Source organism: Juglans regia, chromosome 11, assembly GCF_001411555.2.
Source record: "Juglans regia cultivar Chandler chromosome 11, Walnut 2.0, whole genome shotgun sequence".
Lineage (NCBI taxonomy): Eukaryota > Viridiplantae > Streptophyta > Magnoliopsida > Fagales > Juglandaceae > Juglans > Juglans regia.
In genome coordinates this window covers 30,882,588-30,907,934 of record NC_049911.1, presented here as the reverse complement: position 1 = coordinate 30,907,934, position 25,347 = coordinate 30,882,588, and the positions used below count along the sequence as shown (strand labels likewise).

At 33.3% G+C, this 25,347-nt stretch overlaps 2 protein-coding genes across 3 annotated transcripts; both read left to right on the top strand.

The window, feature by feature from the left end:
- The first annotated feature begins 742 nt into the window (after positions 1–742).
- Positions 743–5,915, top strand: LOC109013469 (probable pectin methylesterase CGR3). 2 transcript variants are annotated; one of them, XM_018995565.2, is made up of 7 exons: positions 743–877; positions 1,085–1,251; positions 1,384–1,423; positions 1,603–1,644; positions 2,924–3,298; positions 3,953–4,008; positions 5,380–5,915. In XM_018995565.2, exons 2-7 carry the CDS (start codon positions 1,135–1,137, stop codon positions 5,530–5,532), a joined length of 783 nt encoding a protein of 260 aa, XP_018851110.2. In that variant the 5' UTR covers positions 743–877; positions 1,085–1,134; the 3' UTR covers positions 5,533–5,915. The 2 variants fall into 2 exon arrangements, with proteins under 2 accessions (XP_018851110.2, XP_018851111.2); XM_018995566.2 differs by having other exon boundaries at positions 863–976.
- Positions 5,916–18,728: 12,813 nt separating this feature from the next.
- LOC109013607 (1-aminocyclopropane-1-carboxylate synthase 3-like) lies at positions 18,729–20,616 on the top strand. Its single transcript, XM_018995750.1, has 4 exons — positions 18,729–18,875; positions 19,102–19,233; positions 19,347–19,507; positions 19,638–20,616. Exons 1-4 carry the CDS (start codon positions 18,729–18,731, stop codon positions 20,614–20,616), a joined length of 1,419 nt encoding a protein of 472 aa, XP_018851295.1.
- The last annotated feature ends 4,731 nt before the right edge of the window (positions 20,617–25,347 follow it).

Here is a 25,347-nt window from a genome sequence, read left to right as displayed (position 1 = left end):
GTACAAGGAGAGAGGATCTTCTCTACCCACAAGTGATACAAGGGGGATCACTCCCACCTTATTTATCACTAATGTGGAGAGATTCTCTCTATTCTTTAAAAAAAATCATCATTTATAAAATATCTTCTAATTACATCACTCTTATATCGTTCTGAAATGATTAATAGAGAATATCTTGTATATCAAGATAGTTGAAAAAGATAATTTGTGAAGTTTGGACATAATCGGGATAAAGGGAGAAAATTTCAGAATACATTTAGATGTTAAGAATATATCAGATTATCTGTAAATAATAAAAAAATAATTTATTAATAATTTATAACTAATAGATAACTGTTTATAAATAATAATAAATAATATAAAAATAATAATGAAATAATCTGAAATGATTTCAACAATCAAACACAACCACTGGCATTTGGATAAGGGCAAACCTTTTGACAACTTGCGAAAGAGAGACTAATGAAAGTATTGATTTTGACTGATTTTAAAAAAAATACTCCCTTAGTTCAAATTAAAAAACCCATGGATCAAAGGAGTGATAGGGAATAACGAGACATAAACCATCTATGCATTTTAATAAAATGGATTAAATGGAAAAATACGATAATTAGCTATGGATAGAGTCATAGAGCAAGGGAAATAATTAATTATTTATAAAAAAATCCCCACTGTCCATCGAAACCGTTGGATCGTTGCAACCGACACCAATTGCCCTCCAACAATAAAGTGCCTTATCATTCATTTGTTAGAACTGGCGACAGAGACGTTAACGTAACCCCGGAATCTCTCTCTCTCTCTGTGTTAGAACAGGGAGAATTCAGATCTAGCCCCGTCTTAACGCTCAAAATGCGGGTTCTCTAGTGACTCTTCTCAGGTAATTCTCAGTCCACTAATCACACTTAGAGAGAATTCATGTACGGATTAGTCTGGGTAATATGCATTTTGTAAGTTCGCCGCATCAATCTCCAGCTTCGTAAGAGCTTCTATGCTTTATAATTCTCTCTTAAACTTTTAGCTCTACTTGCTCGGTCTCCTCGATCTGCATCAATTCTCATAGTTTTATTTTTGTTCGCTTGGTTAGTTTTTAAACCAGTAAAAAATAGCGCATAGCCATTTGTTAAGTTCGAGACCATGTGGAGGAGACCAGTGAATCCATCTCGAAGACTCGGGGACAGCGGGGGAGGCGGTTTGCTTGCCAATTCCAAATCGCGGTCTTCTCCGATTTTATCTGTTGGGCTTATTGTCTTGGTAAGAAACTACGTTTACCGAATCCAATATTCCAAATAATGTTAATTTCGGTACTCTAACTTTTCCGCTCTTTTTTCTTTTTAGTTCTAGTGATTTACGTTTATTTCATTTCTTTGTTGGGGAATATTTCAGGGAGCACTGCTTTTTATTGCCTATTCATACGGCAACTCAGGTAAATATGAGGGTTGTTGTTAGCCTGTTTAAATAGCTAGAATAGCCTAATAACAAATCTAATTAAAATCTTTACAAAATTACAACTACTAGTTATGTATATTGCAATTTATGGGCGTGTATGTGTGCGTACCTGGACTTGTGCCTAGTCTGAACAACATTTTTGTTTTCATATGATAGGTGCATCTGGCAACAATATGGAAGCTATAAGCAGGGTTGAAGGTATTGCCTTACTTCCAAAGTTTCACAGTTTGACCATTTATTTCAGTTTTATTTTCAATAGTATCACGGTGGTATTGTCATACACCCTTAAACCGATATATGATAGCTGCTATCGGTTGGTTTCACCATGTTGCTTGATGCAGAGTTTGCTTATATTACCTAGCGCAGAAAATAATTGAAATGCATCTGATGAGTGAAAGTGAAATCAAATAGATGGGTACTATTGTCACAATTGAAATAGAAGACTATTTAGTTCGAAATTTCTATCATTAATGAATTTGTTAGAGATCTATTGTGAATCTTAGCTTGTCTCCATGTAACTTTCCTTGTTGTCATCGCTTCTCTCTCTCTCTCTCTCCCCCCAATTTATTTTACTGGTCTTCTGGCAGTTGATATGTGCTTTTAGTACCACAATGCTTCTTATAATTTTCATGGCTTCTAGTCACTGCTTTGTGCCCACCAAGTATATTTAGTTTTGGGTGCAAACTAAAGTTTTGTGGAGCCTACAAGCTCATTAATTTACATTAATAGAATTAAGAAAATGCCTCAGCTGCTCATTCTGTTGGTTTCCTTTTCAAATTATGGAATTTTGAGGTGGTTATAATTTATATCATTTCAAAGTTTGCTTCACTTTGCATCAAGATTATATGTTGTAGCTGGCCTTGTTTTATGCTACATAAAATTCCTGCTAACCGAAAGTAATGCAGAATTGATAAAAAATGAATTTGCTGCTTCTCATGTGAACATGATTAAATGTTGGATACTCAGTTCCACAAGCAAAACAACCCACTTTAGTTACCAGAGTATAATAATTCTGATATCCTGGAGAAATTTTCTGGAAAATGATGTCCTTAAAGAAGGGCCAATTAGAATGATGTCTTTAAAGAAGGGCCAATTATAATAGCCTTAAATGTTGGATACTCAGTTCCACTAGCAAAACAATCCACTTTAGTTACCAGAGTATACTAATTCTGATATCCCGGAGAAATTTTCTTGAAAATGATGTCGTTAAAGAAGGACCAATTAGAATAGCCATTAGGCAAGTGGATTTTGTTTACAGTTGTTTTCAGAGGCTAATAGCATCAGTTCAGCATCACAAGCTGATAATGAATTGTATGAATGGAGCAAACATATATGCTGCCTCCAGTGAATATCAAAGCTTGCAATTGGGATGCTTGCAATTTTATTGATAAATATTAAAGCTCCAATATATAGTTGGTCCAATATTTCTTGCAATTTTCCATCATTTTAAGAATTCCAAATTTCTCCACACATGCAGGTGATTACTCGTGCACTGCAGAGGTCCAACGAGCAATTCCTATTTTGAAGAAAGCATATGGAGACAGCATGCATAAAATTTTGCATGTTGGTCCAGACACCTGTTCGGTGGTTTCTAAATTGCTTAAAGAGGAGGAAACTGAAGCCTGGGGCGTGGAACCATATGATATAGAGGATGCAGATACTAACTGCAAAGCTCTTGTCCGCAAAGGCGTTGTGCGTGTAGCTGATATCAAGTTTCCTCTTCCATATAGGCCAAAATCGTTTTCCCTTGTAATTGTTTCAGATGCTCTGGATTACTTATCTCCAAGATATCTCAACAAGACCCTTCCTGATTTGGCAAGAGTATCAGCTGATGGTCTTGCGATATTTACAGGTAAATCTCCAAGAGAAGTTTATCCTCTCTCTCACTTTGCATCATGGGTGCTTGAGTTTGGATTTAAAATTCTTTTCTCACCCTCAATATTTTCTCATACAATCCGTTACCTGAAGTAAATTATTTTTTCCATTATATTAGCAATAGGAACTAGGTGTACATGTGCTATACTGCTATAAGACTTTAAAAAAAATGAAATATGACCTTTTCATCTACTAAGGTGGCTTAAGATGAAATAAGTACCACTTCACTAGCAGTTTTTCAATCTCATTCATTTTTTGCTTTTCCCATTGTTTCTGTAACAGTAATAAATCTATTTGACTTCATATGTAGCCAGTCTGTTGTTGGTTGTTTTTCTTTTTCTACCCACCCCACTAACCTGCCCACAACTTTGAGTTTGTGCATTCGTACATTCATTCCCATGTACTTGAGATTCATATTTTCCACAGATGCCAACTTTTTCTTTTGGGTTTTTCACAAATTAGTTCAATTTTCCTCGGCAATTTAAGCTTTAAAGACGTTGTTTCTGGTGTCAAAACTAATTTAATACTTCAATTGAGAAAGGTATATAAATAGTAGTTGTTGTTGTTGTTGTTGTTTTTTTATTTTTTTTTACTTTTTGGTGACTTTTGTCTTTAAATATTTTCCATGTAGGCTATCCTGGTCATCAGAGAGCTAGAGTTTCTGATGTGTCCAAATTTGGAAGGGCGGTAAGTGGTGGTCGCTTGTACAATCATAGCATTTTCCTTAATCGCTATGCATGTGTTTGTTAAACCTTGAACTTGGATGTCAAATGGCCCATAGTAACCTTTATATTGATTTCCAATGACAGTTTATATCCTTTGCTGACCTTTTGGATCGATCTACTTATGTTGTGGGGATGTCCAATCAAATGATAGCCTTGCGTTTTGTGCATACGCGCAGGCTCGTGTGTGTGTGTGTGTGTGTGTGTGAGAGAGAGAGAGAGAGAGAGAGCGAGAGAGGCCTTTCTTTTGGGGGATGTTATGCTTTGTAGTCTGTTCCAGATACCTTGTTGTGAATATGTGTATGTAATCTCTATCTAGGTTTTTCGGTTTCCGACAGGTAAGAAAGAATAATATGGTTATAGAATGTGAAAAGTAATCCAAAGGCAAAATGACCCAGCTTATGTAATTACAGTTGGGTTTGCAACGAGCCACCCAATTAAGGCTATGTGATGGGAACCAAAGTGGGCCTAGTCTTCACTTTGGTTCCCATCATATATGTTCTATGAGAATAACCCCTACAATAAGCAAACCTCTGATCTCTAGATGCCTTGAGCTTAGGCCACCTCAGAGTTGAAATGTTCTTAACCCTTTGAATTGTGATGGAAAGTATAATGAGATTAGTAACGTCTATACCATTTAAGAAGCTCCTTTCATTGTATTGAATAGAAGTTCTCCTTTTTTTAATTTACTTCCCTTTGAGGATTGTGTCATGCAACCCTATTCAAGGTTTGAGATAGGAAACCTTAATGCTCAGGGTTCATCTATGATTTATTTTTCCTGTTATTCTTTGAATATTCCATTCTTATAATCCCAATTTTGAAACCCCAAGCCACCCCTTTATAAAAACTTCCATTATAATCCGAGAAAGTCCAAATACAAATACCAACTCACTGTTATACAGCACTAGAACAGTCATCTGAACACTTGAGTTTTCCTCGTTGTTTTGTCTCAAAATCCTATACTTTCCTTACATAAATCATATATTCCCTAATACTTTCAGTCTGCCTTCACAAAAGATTTTTATCACTAGCTATCTGGAAGCCTACAAATCCTGCATCCAGATAAAATTCTGCAACCTATTTGGTATAAAAGCCTTTGTTCTGCGACAATTTTCATAAGAGTGCCAGACCCATGTCATGGAGGCTTTTCTGAAAGTCACATTTCTTTCGGTGATGGCCATGCCTTTTTATGTGCTTACTTTGAGGCAGATGTTACCTCTTACCACTTGTTCATCTTCCTGCAACTGGATGGATGTTGCTGCCAAACTGAATGTTAATTTCTATATTGATGATTTGGTTCTCATCAGAATAACATGCTGACTTTTTCTCTCTGAAGGCTAAATTGAGGAGCTCTTCCTGGTGGATACGATATTTTATTCAGACTAACTTAGAAGAGAATGAAACAGCCGTTAAGAAGTTTGAACAGGCTGCAACAAAGAGATCATACGTCCCCAGCTGCCAAATATTCCACCTCAAGTCATTCCATTGACATCTTGCTTCCTTTAACCTCAGGTCATTTGGTCGACATCTTGAAATTCTTGGGTCAGTGATTTTGAAGCTCCAAAGTGCAGCCAAATCAGATCTTTGGTTCTCAGCGGTAACAATTTCTCTGGAAAATGATTGTCATTATAATATTCTGTTTGGTAAAACCGCATAGTTATGTTCTTCATATTAAATTGTTGTATGGAATGAAGCATGAATCAGTAATGTATCAGCTCTTTCCAAGCTCACTGATTGTTGTAACTCAAATAGAGTTTTGGTAGACTGTTATTCACGTGTAGCGTGTTATGATGTGAACCAAACTAGCACTGGATTGTCAGTGATCGTTGGAAAGAGGGAGCATGAATGTCATTGTCTTGCATAAATTTTTGCCCATGTTTTTCGTTTTTAGTGCTGCTAGCTTGGAGTAGAAATTCTAGAAATACTTACGGTAACCATCATAGTAATTTAAGCGTGCAAAATGACTGCATGGTGGCATAAACCATTAAGCAACGATTTTATGATGTCAAAAATAACTATTAGGGGTTGGCTTAAGTGGTAGAGGTTTTGGACTTAGGGGTATGTTCACCCGGGTCTAAAGTTCAAATTTCATTAGGTGCAAATAATTTTTATGGGCTATTGGATTAGGGGATTTTTTTCTTAAATTATCAGAGGGGTACTCTTGCAGAAAATTCTTTGTTGAAAGTTTGTGCACTTTGAGATCAGTCGGGATGTTGTTTTTAAACACTCGGTGCCCAATAAAATAAATACAAAAATACTTAATGATTGAGAAAATGTTATTTTAATGATGTATTTTTTAAAAAATATTTAAGGATATAAAAAAGTAAATGATTTTTCTACCCTTATCCGACCCGTCTCGTGCTACACCAGCTCAGAAAAACAACTATTGGTTAAGATGGGGCTCATGTCTATTGTTTTCTCAAGCACCCTTTTGGCTCTAGATCCTAGTAAACAAAAGGGTAAAAGGTAAAATATCAAATCATTGAGTATATCTTTTAGGATATAATTCCTTTTGTTTCTTGGTATTTGGTCCTCGAAACTGAGAAAAATGTTATTTCGCTTTTTTTAAAACTCAATGTTTCGTTTGTTGTCTTACGGTTCGAATAATGAGATGTGTTAAATAAAATAAAATAATTTTAAATAAAATATTATTAAAAAATTAATTTTTTTTTAATATTTTTATTATTTTAATATTTAAAGAAATTAAATTATTTATTATATTTTATATAAAATTTAAACAAATTATAATAGTAAGATAAATTGAACATTTTTACTGTCCAAACTTAAACGGGCCTAAATGTCTACAAAAGAGTCCTGCTTCCCATCTCTCAAATTAAAGGCCACTTGACGCAATTTTGAATGGCTGTCGGATTCAACAAAAATCTTTGAGAAGGAAGATCAGCTCAAGAATATCAAGAACAAGCTCCCTTGAATTGGGGCATTATGATGCGTGACATTGTTTTGTTCATAACTTTAGCTACATATATTAAAAATCGAGTAGAAAATCCCAATTTAGAACGCTCTTATTTGTGTGCATGCCGTGATCACGATACTACACTTAGCACGTTTTGCTTCATCCAAAAGTTCGGTTTAAAATTTGGATTGAATTGCGATTAATTATATTTAGTTTAATTTTAAATTGAGTGTAACATTTAAAATTCAATTCTTAACTCAAAATTTATTTACACGTGAGATTCACAATATTTTTTAACTTAATACTTATTTATAAGCAGAATCTATGATATTTTTTAACTTTTCATAAATATATTTAAATTTATTTTAACATCTAAACTCATATTTAATAATTTTACAAAACTTACTATACCATTACAATTCATCTTTATTCAATTCAATATTTAAAAGAGGCGTAAATCAATGGTGGGCTTTTTTAGGTAGTGTTTGGATGTTGAAGTGAATTGAGTTGAGTTGAGTTGAGATGATAAAATATTGTTAGAATATTATTTTTTAATATTATTATTATTTTGAGATTTAAAAAAGTTGAATTATTTATTATATTTTGTATTGGAATTTGAAAAAGTTGTAATGATGAGTTGAGATGAATTGAGATGATTTTGAAAACCAAACAAAGATCTCTTCTTTGAAGTCCTAATTTTGCGATTCCAATTTCCTGAATATTTTTCTGTTATCAATTCGTTGTCACTTGTCAGAATCATGCGCTTATTGTATTTGGTGACACCATTCCCCTTGCAAGACGGTGTAAGTGCCACATCCTGGCATTATTCGAAAAGTGCCTCAGAGCATTGGTTGTGGCTTTTTTATCTTTATTTTTATTTTTAAATTTAAAAAATATATTTTTAAATTCATCTATATTATCTTATACATCTTTAAATTTTTATATAACTATAAATAATACTTTTTTAAATTTAAAGAAGTACCATTCATTCTTTAAATATTATTTTACTATTTTTTTTCTCTCTCTTATCTATTAAAATTAACTTTATAGAATTTATATTAAGATGATTTTGATACGTAAAATTTATATGAAATTAATCATACAAAGTGGATGTTAATTATAAAATATATATAAAAAATAATTTTAAGAAACAAATAAAAATATATATATACTTTATTATGATTTAATTCAAAGATGCAAAATTAATGTAGAAGTTTTTTTTCATATATAAAAAAAAATAATTTTGCATATGTACCAATGCTCTCATTGATTGCTTAGGGCTCTATTCCGATATACGGTTAACTACTTTCTGACGTTAGCTAGAATGGATAAAAATGTCAGTGGGTATCATTTATGAAGCTTTGAAAAATAACATTTATACAGAGCTAGGCTTTCTGTGGACTATCACTGTTAGCCTAACTATACTGAAAATATGTTTAAGTTCATGTTGAGTTGAATTCATAAATTCTTTATAAATAATATTTATAAATAATATTGAATTGAGATAATAGAATAAATTTTATAAAATTTATTTAAAATAAATTTAAATGTATTTAAATATTAAGATAAATTTCTATATTTATAAAAAATTATAAAATAAATTGATGTCATTATTACATTTAACTATTCATCTCACATATAAAAAATACTGTCGGCTTCAAATGGCAAATTTTTTTTTTTCAAGCTGCACTTGCAGCCATCCAAGTCAAATTAACTAGGGGTAAAATGGATAAAACATTACTTTATATTTTTCTCAACCACCGATTCGTAGCATCATGTGGCCATGCAGAATTTCTGTCAGGGTGATTATATCAAATAATGTAGACTTACTCAAGTTCTTTTCAGGTGCAGTTTAAGTGGTTGTTTGTATGGTATAAGAGGTTTAAAAATGAACCATATTAAGTTGAGTTTAACAATTAAACGGGACCTAAAAACAATATCAAATCAATTTCAAATCAAATTGATCACTAATGTATTTTTATAAAATGTTTAGTTAGAATGAGATTTTAATAAATAAATTTATAAATTGATATGACTTTATATGATATGTTAGATTTATTTTATAATAAAAATAAATTTACATTCAATATATCATATCAAGACGTGTCAATTTTTAGTTTATTTTTATAAAATTAGAATCTCTTCGTAACTAAACATTTATCCTGAACTAATACCCACACTAACTATGATCTCTATTACTTTTCTGACTTGCTAGTCAAAATAAGATCATCACAATATATAGAACATTTTCAGTGAAAAAAATAAAATAAAAATAAAGATCAGAACTAATTCCATCATTTGCTATATTTTTTGGAACAAAATTCCTTGCTGCAGTTTCGTGGACGTCCAATTTGTTAGTTGTGTCAAGATATATCTCTAATTAAGAGATACAAAATGTAGAATGCTGTGCTGCATGTACGTGTCGAGAAACGAGCTCCAAATCAATTAGGCTGGGGACAAGTCCCTCGTGGAAGGCTCTGAATAAGACAATACATATGTATGATAAATGATAATTATAATTATGAAAATGTAAGTATCGTATAATTATTTAAAAAAAATAAATAAATATGATATATATATTAAAAAATAATAATATTTTAATAATAAATTGTATTTATTTTTAAATAATTATATAATATTTATACATTTTATGATTATATATTACATTATTATATATATATATATATGTGCGCCCTGAGATTGTTGCTTCGGCCTCGTGCATTATTTTGGCTAATAATTCGAATGCGCCCATACCAAAAAGATCTTTGACTTGGGTAGACCAAGTTTTGCCTGCTATACGCGCTTGTCCCCCTCGTATATGATGGAGACGACCCAGGTTATGTCGACCTGCTCCGATTGCGACGAGCAGGGCAGAGCATGCTAACACAATTAATGCCACCCTTGAAATTTTAGCATCTCTCTCTACATATATATGTGTGCGCGCGCGCCGTGGGTGATTACCCTCGTGTTTTCTAAAGCATGCAGTAAAACAGTTCCCTTCTCGTTTTGCGAGTAAAGCATAATGCAGAGCAGCGTGCTACAATAATTTGTTCCAGTTGACAAAAAGAACACTACTGTCTCCTTTCTGTCTTATTTTATCGCCACCTCAATTGTTACGTACTGAACTGTATCGGATTAGTTTTTTTTCCCTAATCAAACATGCTTATTAATTATAGATAAAAAATAAAATATTACAGACTACTAATTGAGGGACGGTCCGTTTCATGATTTACGGATATGCGGTTCAAAATAAAGTTGGTCGTTATTATTGCATCAATGAATGCGTGTATTGATTTTAGATTCATCTATTTTTTTAACGCTCCAGCCTATTGGATTTTTCTGCATTGGTGCGATATCATTAATGATAGGTCTTATTTTCTAAACTTGATATTCACCTTGAATTATCAAGATTACGAGTTGTGAATCTTATTTTATGATTGTGTAAACTTTTTATAAGTGTTCTGTCATTTTTATTGTAAGGAGGGCTGCACATACTTATGCAATTGTAGGATTTGTAGAATGATTTCTTTCCGTTCAAATTCCAAGAATGATATCCCCATTTGAATTTCGGCTTAGTGCTGATCATGATCATGTGAAGATGCATGAAAGGATATCTTATGTGCCATTATGGTGGATTTTTGCCATTTCATCATTTTCGCAGAGTTTGACTTGATTTTCACGCCCGTAAATTATGTGCCCATCGGACTGGCTAATTAGTTGTTGCTTTTTTTTTTTTTTTTCTCTCATAAAACAAAAAAATTGTACATTTTCAGGCCACATTTTAATCTGGGCTCATTTGGTAGGACGGTGGAGCTCGTGGCATGCATTGAATATTGCTGCAGGCTGCAGCTGTGACTTTTCTTTTCTTTTTCTTTTTTTTTTTTAGTCTGTGCAGCAGCTATATATATAATATATATGAGATTGATAATTGAGCCTTCGTCCATGCTTACCTCATGCATGGCCCATTTTCAACAATTCTAGATTCGGAAGAAAATGAAGGATCGGAAGTTTAGCTGTGTTTGGAAATATAATTCTACTTTATTATTATTATTTATAAATAATGATACTCTTCGCATATAAACGGAGCACTGTCTTGGATAAAGAAAGCCAAATATATATATATATATATATATAATTTTCTCCATTGGTTGTCTGCAGGCACATAATTACAAATCGTACAAGCTTTGCACTGTCATAATAGACGACTTGAATTGCTCTCTCAACAAACTACTGCATGCACTAGCTGTCCAATCTTTTGACCTTTTGCTCTGCACGGCCGTAGCTAGTTCTTGCTAATCTAAATTCCTAAAGTAGTAATTAAAACAGTCACAAAAACGAGTTTAATGAATCTGGGTAATGGAATTTTGACCCGTTTCTGATCAGGATCGAGTTCAAATTATTGACCAAATTTATAAGCAACTTTGCTAAGATTGTACTACAGACATTTGATCCGGATTTGTTGCGTCTCCGGGACGACTTGCAATTTGTGACTTGTGATTACCAGCTATTTGCCAGGGATGGATGGATCATGATGATCATCATGACAGCGAGTAATTATTTTACACTCACAACTTCAACGTGCATGGTACATGCATGTGTGCAAGTTAAAAGTCTTTGGGGGTACTTAATTCGTAGGCGTTTTTGAAGTCAATCTTTACCAGCTCGAGTTTCGGTCTGTAAATATAGAATGTTTCTATTTTTATGTATCCGCCATCGTTCTTTCCAGGCTGGTCATGTGTATATATATATATATATATATATAGCGTACATGAACTTACATACATGATCATGTGACCAGTTAAAACTGAAATGTTTACACATACATAATTAGCTTTCTCTAAGGCATCATATAATATATATATATATATATATATATATATCTATATAACCTACGCGTATAATGAAACCTATGATCCATGAGTATATCAGAGAATAATGTTGATGTGAAAATGGAACAACTACTCGTACGTGTTGTTGGAGTTTTAGCTGTGAGTAGTACTTCAGAGAAAGAGAACGAGAAAGCAAGGGGTCCATGTTGTCGCGGCAGGGAAGCAAAATAGTCCAATGTTTATGTCTTTAGAAGGTATTGCGCGTGCTATCAATCAATGAAGCATGGTCTAACATGGGTGTCATGTTTGTTGTCACAAACAATTAGGGTTTTTTTTTTTCGCAAAACATTAAAAAAAAAAAAGACCTTTATGAGTGCTTGCCCCAGGAACCTCCTGCTGATGAGGGCCGGCTTTCAGATGACCTAATAAACCTTCTACTACAAACCACGTGCCCCTACTTAATTATTACATACGTTCTCTCTCTCTCTCTCTCTCTCCCCCACAGACTGACGCACACAGATATACATCATGACATACAGTAACGTATGAATCGAACGCATGATGAAATGGAAATTTATGCTAAAAAAAGGTGCACAGAGATCATATATAATTTCTGCTAAGCAGGGTTTTTATTCTCACTTCATTTTAAATTCTTTTTTAAACTATCTACTAATTCTTATATAAATTTGCTGGGATTGTACTTTTGGAATCAAGTACTCAACTTTATTTCTTCTTTGAAGAGATTCGTGAAACATGGATTGACATTTGCTAGAGGAAACTGAAGTTACTGACCTATTCCACGTTTTAAAGCAGGAGATGCTTTCCTTTTATTTTTAATTTTTTCCTCTTTACTTTTCTTTTCTTTTTGGGTCTGATCATCAAATTAAAACACGTGGAATGCCTTAAAAAACCGAGGTTTTATTAGAAGGGGCCGTGCATTAATGAACGAATAGAAGTCCTGCCATTTAAAGCTTAGCAGGTCCGTCCACAAAAAGACTGCAACCCTGAGAAGTCTTTCCACAAAAACGAATAATATGTTGAATTTGTATCCTCTGGAAAAATTATAGTGTCCATATGGGCATTTTTAATTATGATTGATCTTATCCTTCGACTTTTTGGGCAGTAGTACTTCCACTTCGCCTGCCATTCTCTCTCCTTATGTTGGTGCGTCTACTCCATTAATAAGATTGACTACAAAAGAGTGACTTCTTTATCAGTAAGTACAAAACTTCCCATGTCATGATCCTTTTGAACTTTGATTTTACAAGGCAGATCGATGTCACTAAAAGTAATACAATTATCATATGAGTTCTGGAGGCCCCCATATATAAAATATTTGATCCAATATTATTATTCCCACCAAACTTAGCTAAAAAAGAGACATTTCCAAAGGTTCGATCGAGAGGCTGAAAAACTCGGAAATCCATTTTATCAAGAAACAAACAAGATCGAACAACCAGCACCACCAAAACGCATGCAATAATTGCCGACTCGAAATGATCACAGATATATATAATTTAACAAGGTGACAGCATTTATTTATTATTTAATTTAAATATTAAATAATCTCCATCTTGTCGTGTGACGTGATCAGAGTCAGAGAAGATTAACATTACTGGTTTAGTTGTATATATATCCCCCCTACCACTACCACTAATAAAGTAAGTTTGACTGCAAATGTTTCATAAACGGTATTGTTTTTAGTTGAGTCAGGCAGCTCATGATGAATGTTAAATACTGCAGAAGTGATGTATAGTTGTTTCTTTTCGTAAACTGGAGATCAGGAAGCAGTAGTAGTACTCGATCAATATCCAAACCAAAAAGCTATATATCCCCTTTGGTGGAAATTTCGTGCAGTTTAAAATGTCAGAACAAAATGAAGAGACAGATCAATTAATGCAGTATGAGCTGTAACTCACTTTGCAATTCAGGGCCGGGGGAAACTGCGCCCAATATTGGGGGGGAGGAGTGACTCTATAATACACTACACCAGCTACTTCCAATTTCTTGTTTTTGCCTATGCTTTACTACTGTACTTGCATCGAAGACGTAGTACAATTAATATTCTGTGATCAGCTATATATATATATATATATATAGGTATAAACTCAGAAGGATGGAAAAGAAATAAAGCCAATGGGATATCGTTAGTCAAGAGTAGTGAATTGTAACAAACCGATCGAGTGCCTTCATAGTGCATGCATGATGCATGGCTTTCACTTAATTGTTTGATCAGTCTTTTTTGAGCGGATAAAGTTCTGCAGGCAAGATGACACTGAAATTTTTTATATATAGCTTATAATCATGCATTATCTCGAGTTTGTTCTATTTTTAATTCAGTTAGAGTATATGGTTCACATCAGTTAAATGATAAAATTAATTTATAAAATTTAAAATTTATCTTTTAAATTAAATTACACGTACAATGTAAATATTTTATTATATGTGCTGATCTACGCTTGACATGAATATATAATATAATTTTTCTTGACAGGAAATTAAGGCCTTGTTTGTTTTCTAAAAACATCTCATCTCATCCCACCTCATCATTACAACTTTCTCAAATCCACACACAAAATAAAATAAACAATTCAACTTTTTCAAATCCCAAAACAACAATAATATTAAAAAATATATTTTAACAATATTTTATTCAACTTTTTAACTTTAATCTCAACTCATCTCATCTCATCTCTGAAAACAAACGGGCCTTAAGAAGACTTTTTAGGCCGTATTGGAAGTTAATTATTAGTTGTTTTTATAAGAGTTCTCGATTGGTAATATTAAGTACTCATGTCGCGCTAGCTGTTGATTGATGCTGATCTACTTAATTACCTTGGACAGAAATAATTATCAGCTAGCACAGTTTGATTCTAGCTAATTAGAGGAAAACGTACACATGACTAAATTAATATATATTGGAAATCACATTTTGTTATATATAAAGAAAAAAACAACATTAATGATTCATGATCAGTATCTTCTTAATTTTCTCAAAAGCCAAAACTGAAGTACTCACGGATCTTTCTTTAAAAAAAAAAGAAAAAGAAAAAAAGAAGAAGGGGATATATCGTAAGGTTGATATATATATATATATATATATATATATATATATTTTACAAGGTTAATGGAACTGCTGGTTTGTATTGCATTAAAGTGACAAGAGACAGAGAAAATGGCCGACAAGGATTCAAGGGGTAAGTGGGACATAAAACCAGTCGGAACTTGTGCCCCGGGTCCGAACTTTCACTACTTTCTGAGGATATATACTGATCGACATAAGCAATGAGGTTGTCCATGGACCACCAATATATATTCTCCGATGCAGAAACGAGTCCACGTCGCATAACAGCCGACCCCCCTGCATTTTTAGATTCCATATGATATATTATACTATATAAATTTATAAAGTTTAATTTAATAATATGAATCGATTTATAAATCTTTTTAATTGGATTTCAAATAGTTTAAAACTATTGTTATTGATGATTTTTACCATTTGATCTTATTTAGTAGAATATATATATATATATATATATATTCATCTTATAACATGGTATATAGTGCCACGTGTCATTACCGTGACACTGCCTAATAAGCACGTGCGCTTAATTATCTCTGTACATATTGTAAGTCCCATGCATGCAGGTATATATCATTAATATTCCAATAATTCCTTCATTTTTGGTTCCAATGATCATTTGTCTACAGTGTAGACAAATGGAATTATAAAAATTGACAAATGGAATGGTTAGAACGTACACTTCATGTTTGACATCCTCTCATGCATGCAGTCAATATCTCATTACAAATACAACAACTCATCATGTATTTAATATTAATGTATCCAAAAGAAAATGAAGTTTATCTATTTTAAAACATGAGAGATGTCAGTACATATATATTGACTGATCATGGCAATTGATATTTTTTTTTTAATCCTAAACTACGTAACTCTTATTAGTCGTTACATATATATATGTATATATTTATATATATATATATTTTCAACGGATGGTAGTACTCTAATTAAGTACGTACTTCAAGTATATAGTACTCTCATTTTGCGGGATGGGGGACAGAAGTACTAATTGTTTGCAGCATGCACTAAATGAGTGGATTAACAGCTAGAATCGGACGAAATTGGTACGTATTTCATGACATGGTTAATGGTACGTAATTGGGTAGTGCAATGTGACATATATATGGCCTTGTACATTAATTCCAAAATGTGCATGTTTGCTAGTTTTCCTTAATTTATGCAAATTTTATATCCCATGATCTCCCTTGCATGTTTTTTAACCCACGTAACGTGTAGGCCGTACGTACGTTGTAATAGATCATTAGTGAATGAAATCATGACTGGCCGGTATGTAAATAATTAATCTTTACCCATGCATGATATATATTTGCAATTGTTTTAGATTTTAGGAAAGCTGACAATCATTTGTTTTATATCGCGCGATGGGTGCATGGTATTTAATTCTATTTCAATCATGACTCATTTTTCTTATTTAAAAGTTTATTAATTAGTCTATTCGTGTCATCAATAATCAGTTATTCGCGGCCTTCTCAATTATGTATATAATAATACAAATTTTTAAGGAGAACTAATGGATCTTTTTGTAACGTCGTGATTTTTTAACATGAAATGATGAAGATAACCCTATGTTCTTGTTGGAAAATAATTAACAAGTGGAGCAGGTAATACAATGTAATACTCCGAATTAGTGTAGAAAGATAGTGAATAAGATCAGAGAGAGAGTTTATGTTCTTTATAATGATGTAAATTACTTGATTTATAATATTTAGTTTTTACTAATAATTTTGAAATAGAAATTCAAATTTCATTTAATTGTTACAAAATATGGTCTAGAGCATAGTTTTCAATTCCACTGCAAGCATTCTGTTCATTTCGGCCAGAATATTCTGTTCTAGTGTAGTCTCTGGTATATTATACATCCTCATTCCGTTTTATTCTAAATCTCGGCCTGTTTCGACCATTCAAGTCAAATTCCAGTCATTTCGGATCCTATTCCGTTTCGGACTATTTTAGTGAATAGTAGCGAAATAGTTTGAATGCTAAGAGTAAGAATATCTCAAGTCATTTGTGAATAGTAGTAAACTAGTTTGACAATATTTGAGAATAATTGTGTTCCCAAACAGACACTTATAATGATAGTTTTATAATTTGTTTGAGTATGGATGACATTTTTATAAGTTTTAAATCTATATGGCATTTAATTAATTTTAAAATTTAAAAGGTATTTATAAATTTTAATTTTTTTGTAACTTTAAGGTGCGGTTGGGATAATGAGATTTGATAAGTTGATTTTATAAGAAAGTTGAAAGTTGAATAAAATATTATTAGAATATTATTTTTTAATATTATTATTGTTTTGAAATTTTAAAAAAATAAATTATTTATTATATTTTGTGTGATAATCTGAAAAAATTGTAATGATGAAATGAAATGAGATAAAATACTTTCACTATCCAAACAGAGCTAAACTATGCATAACACGTGCTCACGGCGACCATATTACAAGATCTAGTACAAAAACAAATGCATGTAGAAAGAAAACCATCTAGAGAAGATTAATTAAGCATCAACTACAACATGCATAATAACCAACACAACAAAGATAAATGCCAAGATCATATATACCCTGTCAACCATAATAATATAGCTGCATCGCAACCAACACAAAAAGGTACCATACGGCTCAAAAAATCAAACTGGCCGATGAACCATTCAATCCAATTAATTAACAGATTCCCCATAAAACGACCGATCTAGTACGTACCCTTCTGTCAAAGTTAAAAAGTTTTTCAAGAAAGCATGAATCCATAAAGCTGGCCTGAAGTACTTTATCTTAAAGCAAGCGGACATTATTCATTATCGATCTCCAAAATTAAGACTAAATATTAATGTGCAAATAAATTAATTTCTTGAAAGCTTGTTAGTACGTAGCAGAGCAGAAATATTAGGTTTATGCAGAGGAGTGATCGGAACTATTAGATTATCCAAGCAGAAAATTTTTATTTATTTTAAAAACTATTTTCTCCAAACAGGGGAAATGGTTGTCGTTTTTGTTCTTGCATGTTAATTTTTTATTTCATGCGCAACCTGTCATATATAATTGACAGCTGATATTCCGTCTATAAAGAAAATAATATTGTAGCCAATCGTTTTTAATTCCAGCCGGCAACGTACTAGCTAGATCAGGTAGCTAGGTTTTGATGATGTGAACAATGAAATGTGCATGGAAGCTGATATATAATTTGGATGCATAAGTCATAACAAATATCATAACATGACTCGAACTCCCCAAATTTTTGCTCGAATTTCAGAAAGCTGGTCTCGTCCGTATAGTTCATAATTTCCATGCAAAATGGTATCTCAAACGGAATATCCTATATAGCTAGTGACTTCTCGTGGAAGAGTACAAGTGTACAAGATGCACACTGCTTGACGTAATGCCATTGAGAATAATGGCTATTTTAATCATGTTCTTTTTTTCAGAAAGGCTCACAGTGCCACTTTCGCCCGTCACATCACACTTGTAAATTTCTGTAGAAATTGCGGTAGATAAGAAAATTTACCTTCCAGTTTAGCATACTTCTGCAGACCTTGTGTAAATATATATATATTATTTATATAAATATATATATTTTAATTTAAATTGAGAAAAAAAAAACTACGATAAATTTAAGGCAAAAAGCTATCTACAGATTCCAACAAGTTCTTATTTTCTTCTGTTAGTAAGTCAACACAATTATATATGTCGGATTTAGGGTCATTTTCTCACTATATAAATGCATGCAGCCCCCTAAAATGTTAGACATTGCTAAGCCTCCCAGCCAAGTCCTCTCTCTCTCAGCCTCTCAAGTTTTGTATAACCGGTTATAGTAGATATATATAGATCAGTAGCGGCCGGCATGAAAATGTTGTCTAGGAAAGCTAGTTGTGATTCTCATGGACAAGACTCTTCCTACTTCCTAGGGTGGCAGGAATATGAGAAGAATCCTTATCATGAAGTTCAAAATCCTAACGGAATCATTCAAATGGGACTCGCAGAAAATCAGGTGAGCAAAACTCGGCCAATTCGCTTCTATTCTTAGTATCTGTACTAATTACTGATATCACAATATTTCGACATGATCACGAGACACATACTGCATCCAATTCCGTGTCCATTTAATTAATTCCGACATCACATACATGCATAATCATGCCTAGTCTTCCACATAATCTCATTGGGTCTATTAGGAAGGAACCTCATTTCCACCAACTGAAATTTTCTTGCTGCAGCTTTCGTTTGATCTTCTTGAGTCTTGGCTTGCAAGCAATTCAGATGTACTGGGGTTGAAACGAAATGGAAGATCAGTATTCAGAGAACTGGCTCTCTTCCAAGACTATCATGGCTTCCCTGCTTTCAAGAATGTAAATCTCTTTATAAGTCTCGCATCTTAATTTGCTAATTATCTCTTAATATAAAACTGCATGCACTGTTATTGCAGGTTCCTTATTAATAACTTGAACATTAACTTGTGCAGGAATTGGTGGAGTTCATGGCAAAATTAAGAGGGTATAAAGTAGCGTTTGATCCTAACAAGCTCGTGCTTATGGCGGGTTCAACTTCTGCGAATGAGATTCTAATGTTCTGCCTTGCTGAACCTGGTGAAGCTTTCCTTCTTCCTACTCCATACTACCCAGGGTAACAATATACATATACTTCTCTTTTTATATCTTCTCCAAATCATCTACTGCATATCAAGTTTATTAGTGGCCGCTCCAAAACATTTCTGATTCTTGCATTCTGTTTTGATCACTTCTTTTTTGGGCAGGTTTGATAGAGATCTTAAGTGGCGGACTGGGGTTGAAATTGTCCCGATACATTGCTCGAGTTCAAATGACTTCAGAATTACTGCGTCGGCTTTGGAGGAAGCCTATCAACGAGCCCAAAAACTCAATTTAATAGTTAAAGGGGTGTTGGTCACAAATCCTTCGAACCCTCTTGGCTCGACCATGAACCGGGACGAGCTTAACCATCTTATTGATTTTGCTATCAAGAAAGAAGTCCATATAATAAGCGACGAAATTTATTCAGGAACCGTCTTTGACTCTCCCTCCTTCATAAGTATCACAGAAGCTGTAATGGAGAAACATGTTGATCACGAGACTGACTTATTGGACCGCATTCACATTGTTTACAGCCTCTCAAAGGATCTTGGTTTGCCGGGATTTCGAGTGGGAATGATTTACTCTAACAATGAAACAGTTGTTGCCGCAGCTACCAAAATGTCGAGCTTTGGGCTCGTTTCTTCTCAGACTCAGTTTTTACTCTCCAATATGCTCTCCGACAAGAAATTCACTAGCAAATACATAAAGGAGAATCAAAGGAGACTCAAAAAGAGAAAGGATATGCTTGTTTCCGGCCTTCGGAGTGCTGGGATTGGGTGTGCAAAGAGCAATGCCGGATTGTTTTGCTGGGTGGACATGAGGTACCTATTAAGGTCCGACACATTTGAAGCAGAAAAAGAGCTTTGGAAAAGAATTATTTTTGAAGTTGGGTTGAACATCTCTCCCGGGTCTTCTTGCCATTGCTCTGAGCCGGGCTGGTTCAGGGTGTGCTTTGCAAACATGTCCCAAGAAACATTGAAGGTTGCAATACGACGCATCGAGGCCTTCGCAGAATCATCGAGCACCGCCTCTGGCAAAGAAAATCTCAGCCACCAGAGAAGTGTTCGTAGTTCAAGAAGGTCACTTTCCAAGTGGGTTTTTCCAATATCATCATATGATGATCATGAACCAGCCGACCGTTAGAACTATATATATGTTTTTTTGACATAAGACAAATCTGTCTTAATTAGTTCCCTCCTCAAATGGATACACTTCTCAAAGGTGGTGAGATCATTATCAACTAGTAAGATCAGCTAACCGTAATGTTCATGTTGTTTCAGTGCGGTGTTTAATTACTACCCATTTGATCTGGTTGTGCAAGTATTAATTACTCGCCTAAGTTGTGGATTTATTCATACAATATTCAGCCATAAAAAATATTCCTCTTGCTAAGTTTTAAACATTTGTGACCGATATTTAATAAATAAATAAGGAATTGAAGTGAAATCATGGAAATAAGAACACGTGACTTCTGGCCGGTTTGCTATTGCCCGGTTTGCTATTGCAAATTTGCAACTACCACGGCCGCTCCCGATGGTATATGGGGATTACTAGACCGGATCACCCTACGGGCCGGTCTATTTCCAAAATTCTCATTTTATTTTTTTAGCTTTGTGAAATAATTTCACAAATAATATTATAGTAATTACAAAAAATGGAAGAACAAGTACACTTAACCTATATATATATATATATATATATATATATATATGAAGAGTAATGCTACAATATATAATCATAAAATGCACAAACACCGTGCAATCGTTTTGAAAAATATTGGAGTTCATTATTAAAAAATTAGTTATTTTTTTTTCATGCAGATTCCGTTTTTACTCATTTTTTTTAAAGAAATTGTGGCGCTTACACACTCATTACAAGAATTTTTTTTTTTTGCTACGACACTTAATTGTTGGAAAATGGCTAAAAATCACCGCAATTGACTTCTTCCCGCGATTTTCCATTGCTTCCAAGTCGTGGCAAAAGATTAGTCTTAATTGAGAATTTTTCATGAGAAAAAAAAATGAGCTGCAAATAATCTAATTTTGCAGCAATTTATTTTGCTGGAAAAGTCCCAAAATTTCATCCACAAGAATGTTAACCATGGTTAATTTTCGACGGAAATAAGTATTTGTGGCGATTTGTACTCATGGGAAATAATTATATACGGTGAAATTTTTCGACAAGAAAAACTCACCAGAAACAGTGCCTAAAAAAAATTATATTCATAAAACTATAATGGATTCATAAGAATTAAGCATAAATTATTTTTTTATAAGCACAATGTTAAATCATTCACTTTAAATTTTTTTATAAGTAATAAAAAATTATATTCATAAGAAGTTTTTTATAAGTAATAAGGCATACAATGATGCAAAATAATTACAGACCGAAAAAACTAAAAGTGACATGTTTACTAGAGGGTTTTATCAACACAATTATCATAGCCAACACAATTATCATATCCAATAAAAGAACACGGATTTACAAACAAGTAAGAAAAAAAAAATATGACTCTAGCTCTGAAACTTGAACACTTTTCTCCAATAATTTATATCCAAATTGGGCTTAGAAAGACGGACTTACCGACATGGAGAGGAGGTGAGAAGGCGGCAGCAGGTGGACATACGGTGTGAGGAGGGGTATTGATCTATGGATAAGCTAATCTTAAAATAACTCATAGCAAAATTAAATATAGAAGTCAACATAAAGTAGAAAGATCATTGATTAGTAAGTAACCTTAACTTAAGAAATGCAAGATTGAAAATTATGATTCTCCAATATTACACAGGCTTAATTTAAATGGCATACATGATTCTAATATCACAGAGGTAATATCACAGAGGCTTAAACAATAATGATATGTGAAGCACAAGAGGTAAAACATCTATCTCACTAATGTTCATCAAAAGTTACAGGAGGCAAAACATCAAATTTCAATCTATTTGGGTGTGTATAAAGTGTACACTTTACTTAACCTTATTCACCATTAAGAAGAACAGGTGAAGAAAGGTTATACTAACATCACTGATTGCATCTGCAAAATATTGAGCTTCTACTACCACCAATATATATATATATATATATATATATATATATCTATATATCTATATATCTATCATTTAGTTCACTAAGAAAAACTAAATATTGAGCAAGATTTCTTTTGAGATAGGAACAACTATAAAAAGAAGTTCAACATCATTCTAACCACACTAACCGAGGTATCTCCAAGCCAATGGGAACCATATTTACAATATAGAGGGGTCAAGACCCTTTTTAGAACCAAAATCAGAGCATCCACCATGCACAATCACAAACCAGCAATAGAAATAGGCTAAAAAATACAACTTACATGTAGCATAGAACAAACTATCATAAGCTGATGAAAGATAACAAAAAATTCAAATAAAATTGTCATGTACTCTGCCATATTTAATGGGAACAACTCACATCAAATAATTTATAGATATTATATACCATTACAATACAACCTATATACCAATAACTCATCCTCTTGTAGAATATAATTGTTTTCACATTAGCAGACTCATTATATCAATAGCACGTGTGAGAGTATGAGACAAATCTGAACTCTAATCAAGCTATCCTCTTCTTGTAACAGAACTCATAAACCCTAATTTTTAACCACCCAAACTTCACCATGAAAAAAATAATAAAATGTTAGTAATAATACAATTTATATATAGAATGCAAGGAAAATCAATATCTTTCACTATTTCTTACTACACTGATCAATTGAGCCAAGAAATACAAGCACAATAATAAAATAAAATAAAAAGTCAAACCCAATAGAATGTAAGAACAAGATGAAGAAAGTTGTCATTACAAAATAAACAATAATGAATCAACTATACAACTACACTACCTTATTAACTTTTTTTGTAATGTAAGTACTGCACGACCATACACCTACACCAGCTTGTTCTCCCCCCACACATGACCTACGCCATAAGCTAAGATATGTATGAGATCATTTAATCCATGTAAAGCCAAAAATAACATAGAGAACCCAAGAGACCCACCGTGATTTTAATTTTTATTCAATGAGTAGGTGACATGAGTAGTGGGAGAAGAATTGCCATGCTTTAAAATTAATACAGCCTACAACCATAAAATATGTACAACTTCCTACAAAAGCCAAGAATAGTTTTAGGAAAATTCAAGTTATCATTTCTATAACAAGCATTGGTGAAGTGAATAATTGCATAAAGTAGATTATCAAATAAAAAGTTAACAGTTGGCAGTTTAGCAACCAATTTGGAATCATCTCAAAATGTAGATATATATAGTTTGAAGAAGAATTTTATTTGGTGCAACATGTCTTAAGATTTCCATTCCCCTCGATCGTTATAAATGTCCACACTCTACAACACTATAGCCTCATTACCATCATAGACCACCAACCTCCACTTGAAATACAAAACTATCTTATAACAATGTATTCCCCCTTCACACCCCTCGAAAAAATAAACAAAACTTATTTAGTGATGAATACAATCAGGTTAGGGCCGGGCAAATAGGAGATAACGTGAGAGAAAGATTAACATAGAGAGAAAAAAAAAGTGGGTGGGGGGTTAGAAGCATCCGGGTTAGGGCTTGGGCTTTCTGGAAATGGGGGAAAAGGAGTAGAGCGAGAGAGAGAGGAAAAGATAGAGGCTAGCCTGTTTTAAGTCGCAACTTTTTGTGGCGATAATAGTTGCATTAAAAATACTATAAGTCGTTGTAATAACTCGTATCCATCCAATGTATTTCCTAACGATAATATTTCCGGCGATTTTTGTCGTCGAAAATATATTTCTTACATCGATATTTTTAGTTGCCGAGATTTTTGCAACCCAATAATCCTAAATGCGTTATTTTTGCAATGATTTTATTTCAAGCTATTTCTTATCACCACAAAAGGTCTTTTTTCGTAGAGATTTTTTTTTTTGACATAAGGTTTTCACCCAAACAGCTTAAGCGTGCTTTTTGCGACTATTTTCTAGTCTCTGAAAATAAAAGTAGTTGCAAAAACTATTTTTTCTTGTAGTGATTCTACATTTACAAATATCATTTCTCGTAAAAGAATTAAGCAATTCGATCAATTCACATCATTTAAATAGTAAGATTACTTAATTTTTAAGATTCAAATTTTAAAATTTAACTTTTAAATAAAATTATATTATGCAAGTATTCACACGAATAAATTAACTCATTTAATAACTACTTCTTTCCATGTTTTTATGCTTGTCTTTGGAAACCGAGATTATTAATGACATTTGCTTCGCATACTACCCAGTGGTTCAACCAGTATACACTTCTGTCTCTTTTGAAACTGCATAGACCTTTTTCTTCTACTTTATGAAGACAACATGCATTTAAATGTGGCATGGGGCACTAAAACCAGAAAATCTCTCCCTCAAAGCGAAAGTGACAGTTTCCAATGTCCTAGACCACACCTTCATCCAAATGGATGATGCTGCACATCCTTTTTTGCACATTCATTAGTCTTTTTCAATAGACTTGTCTTTTCTTTCCTGGTCGTGGAGAGGGATAGAAAAGACAGACTGATGAAGGTGACATATTTTTGAGGTGGTATTTCTTTTTGGGCCCTATGGGTCGGATTCCTGACCTGGACCCGTTCAATTATCAGTAGGCCCAGTAGATAGCGTAGACCCAATACTCGCGTAAGAATTCAGGAACTCGAGCGCATCTTAATATGGTAAACCGGGATGTAGGGTGATATTATTTAAAAATTCACCCCGCTCTGTGTGTGTCTCCCGCTCGCTCTCTCTCCTACAGAAAGGCGGTTGAACGGTTAAATGCCTTTCCGATTTGGACCGTTCTCTCGCTTTTGGCCATGTGGCGGTTCCTAGT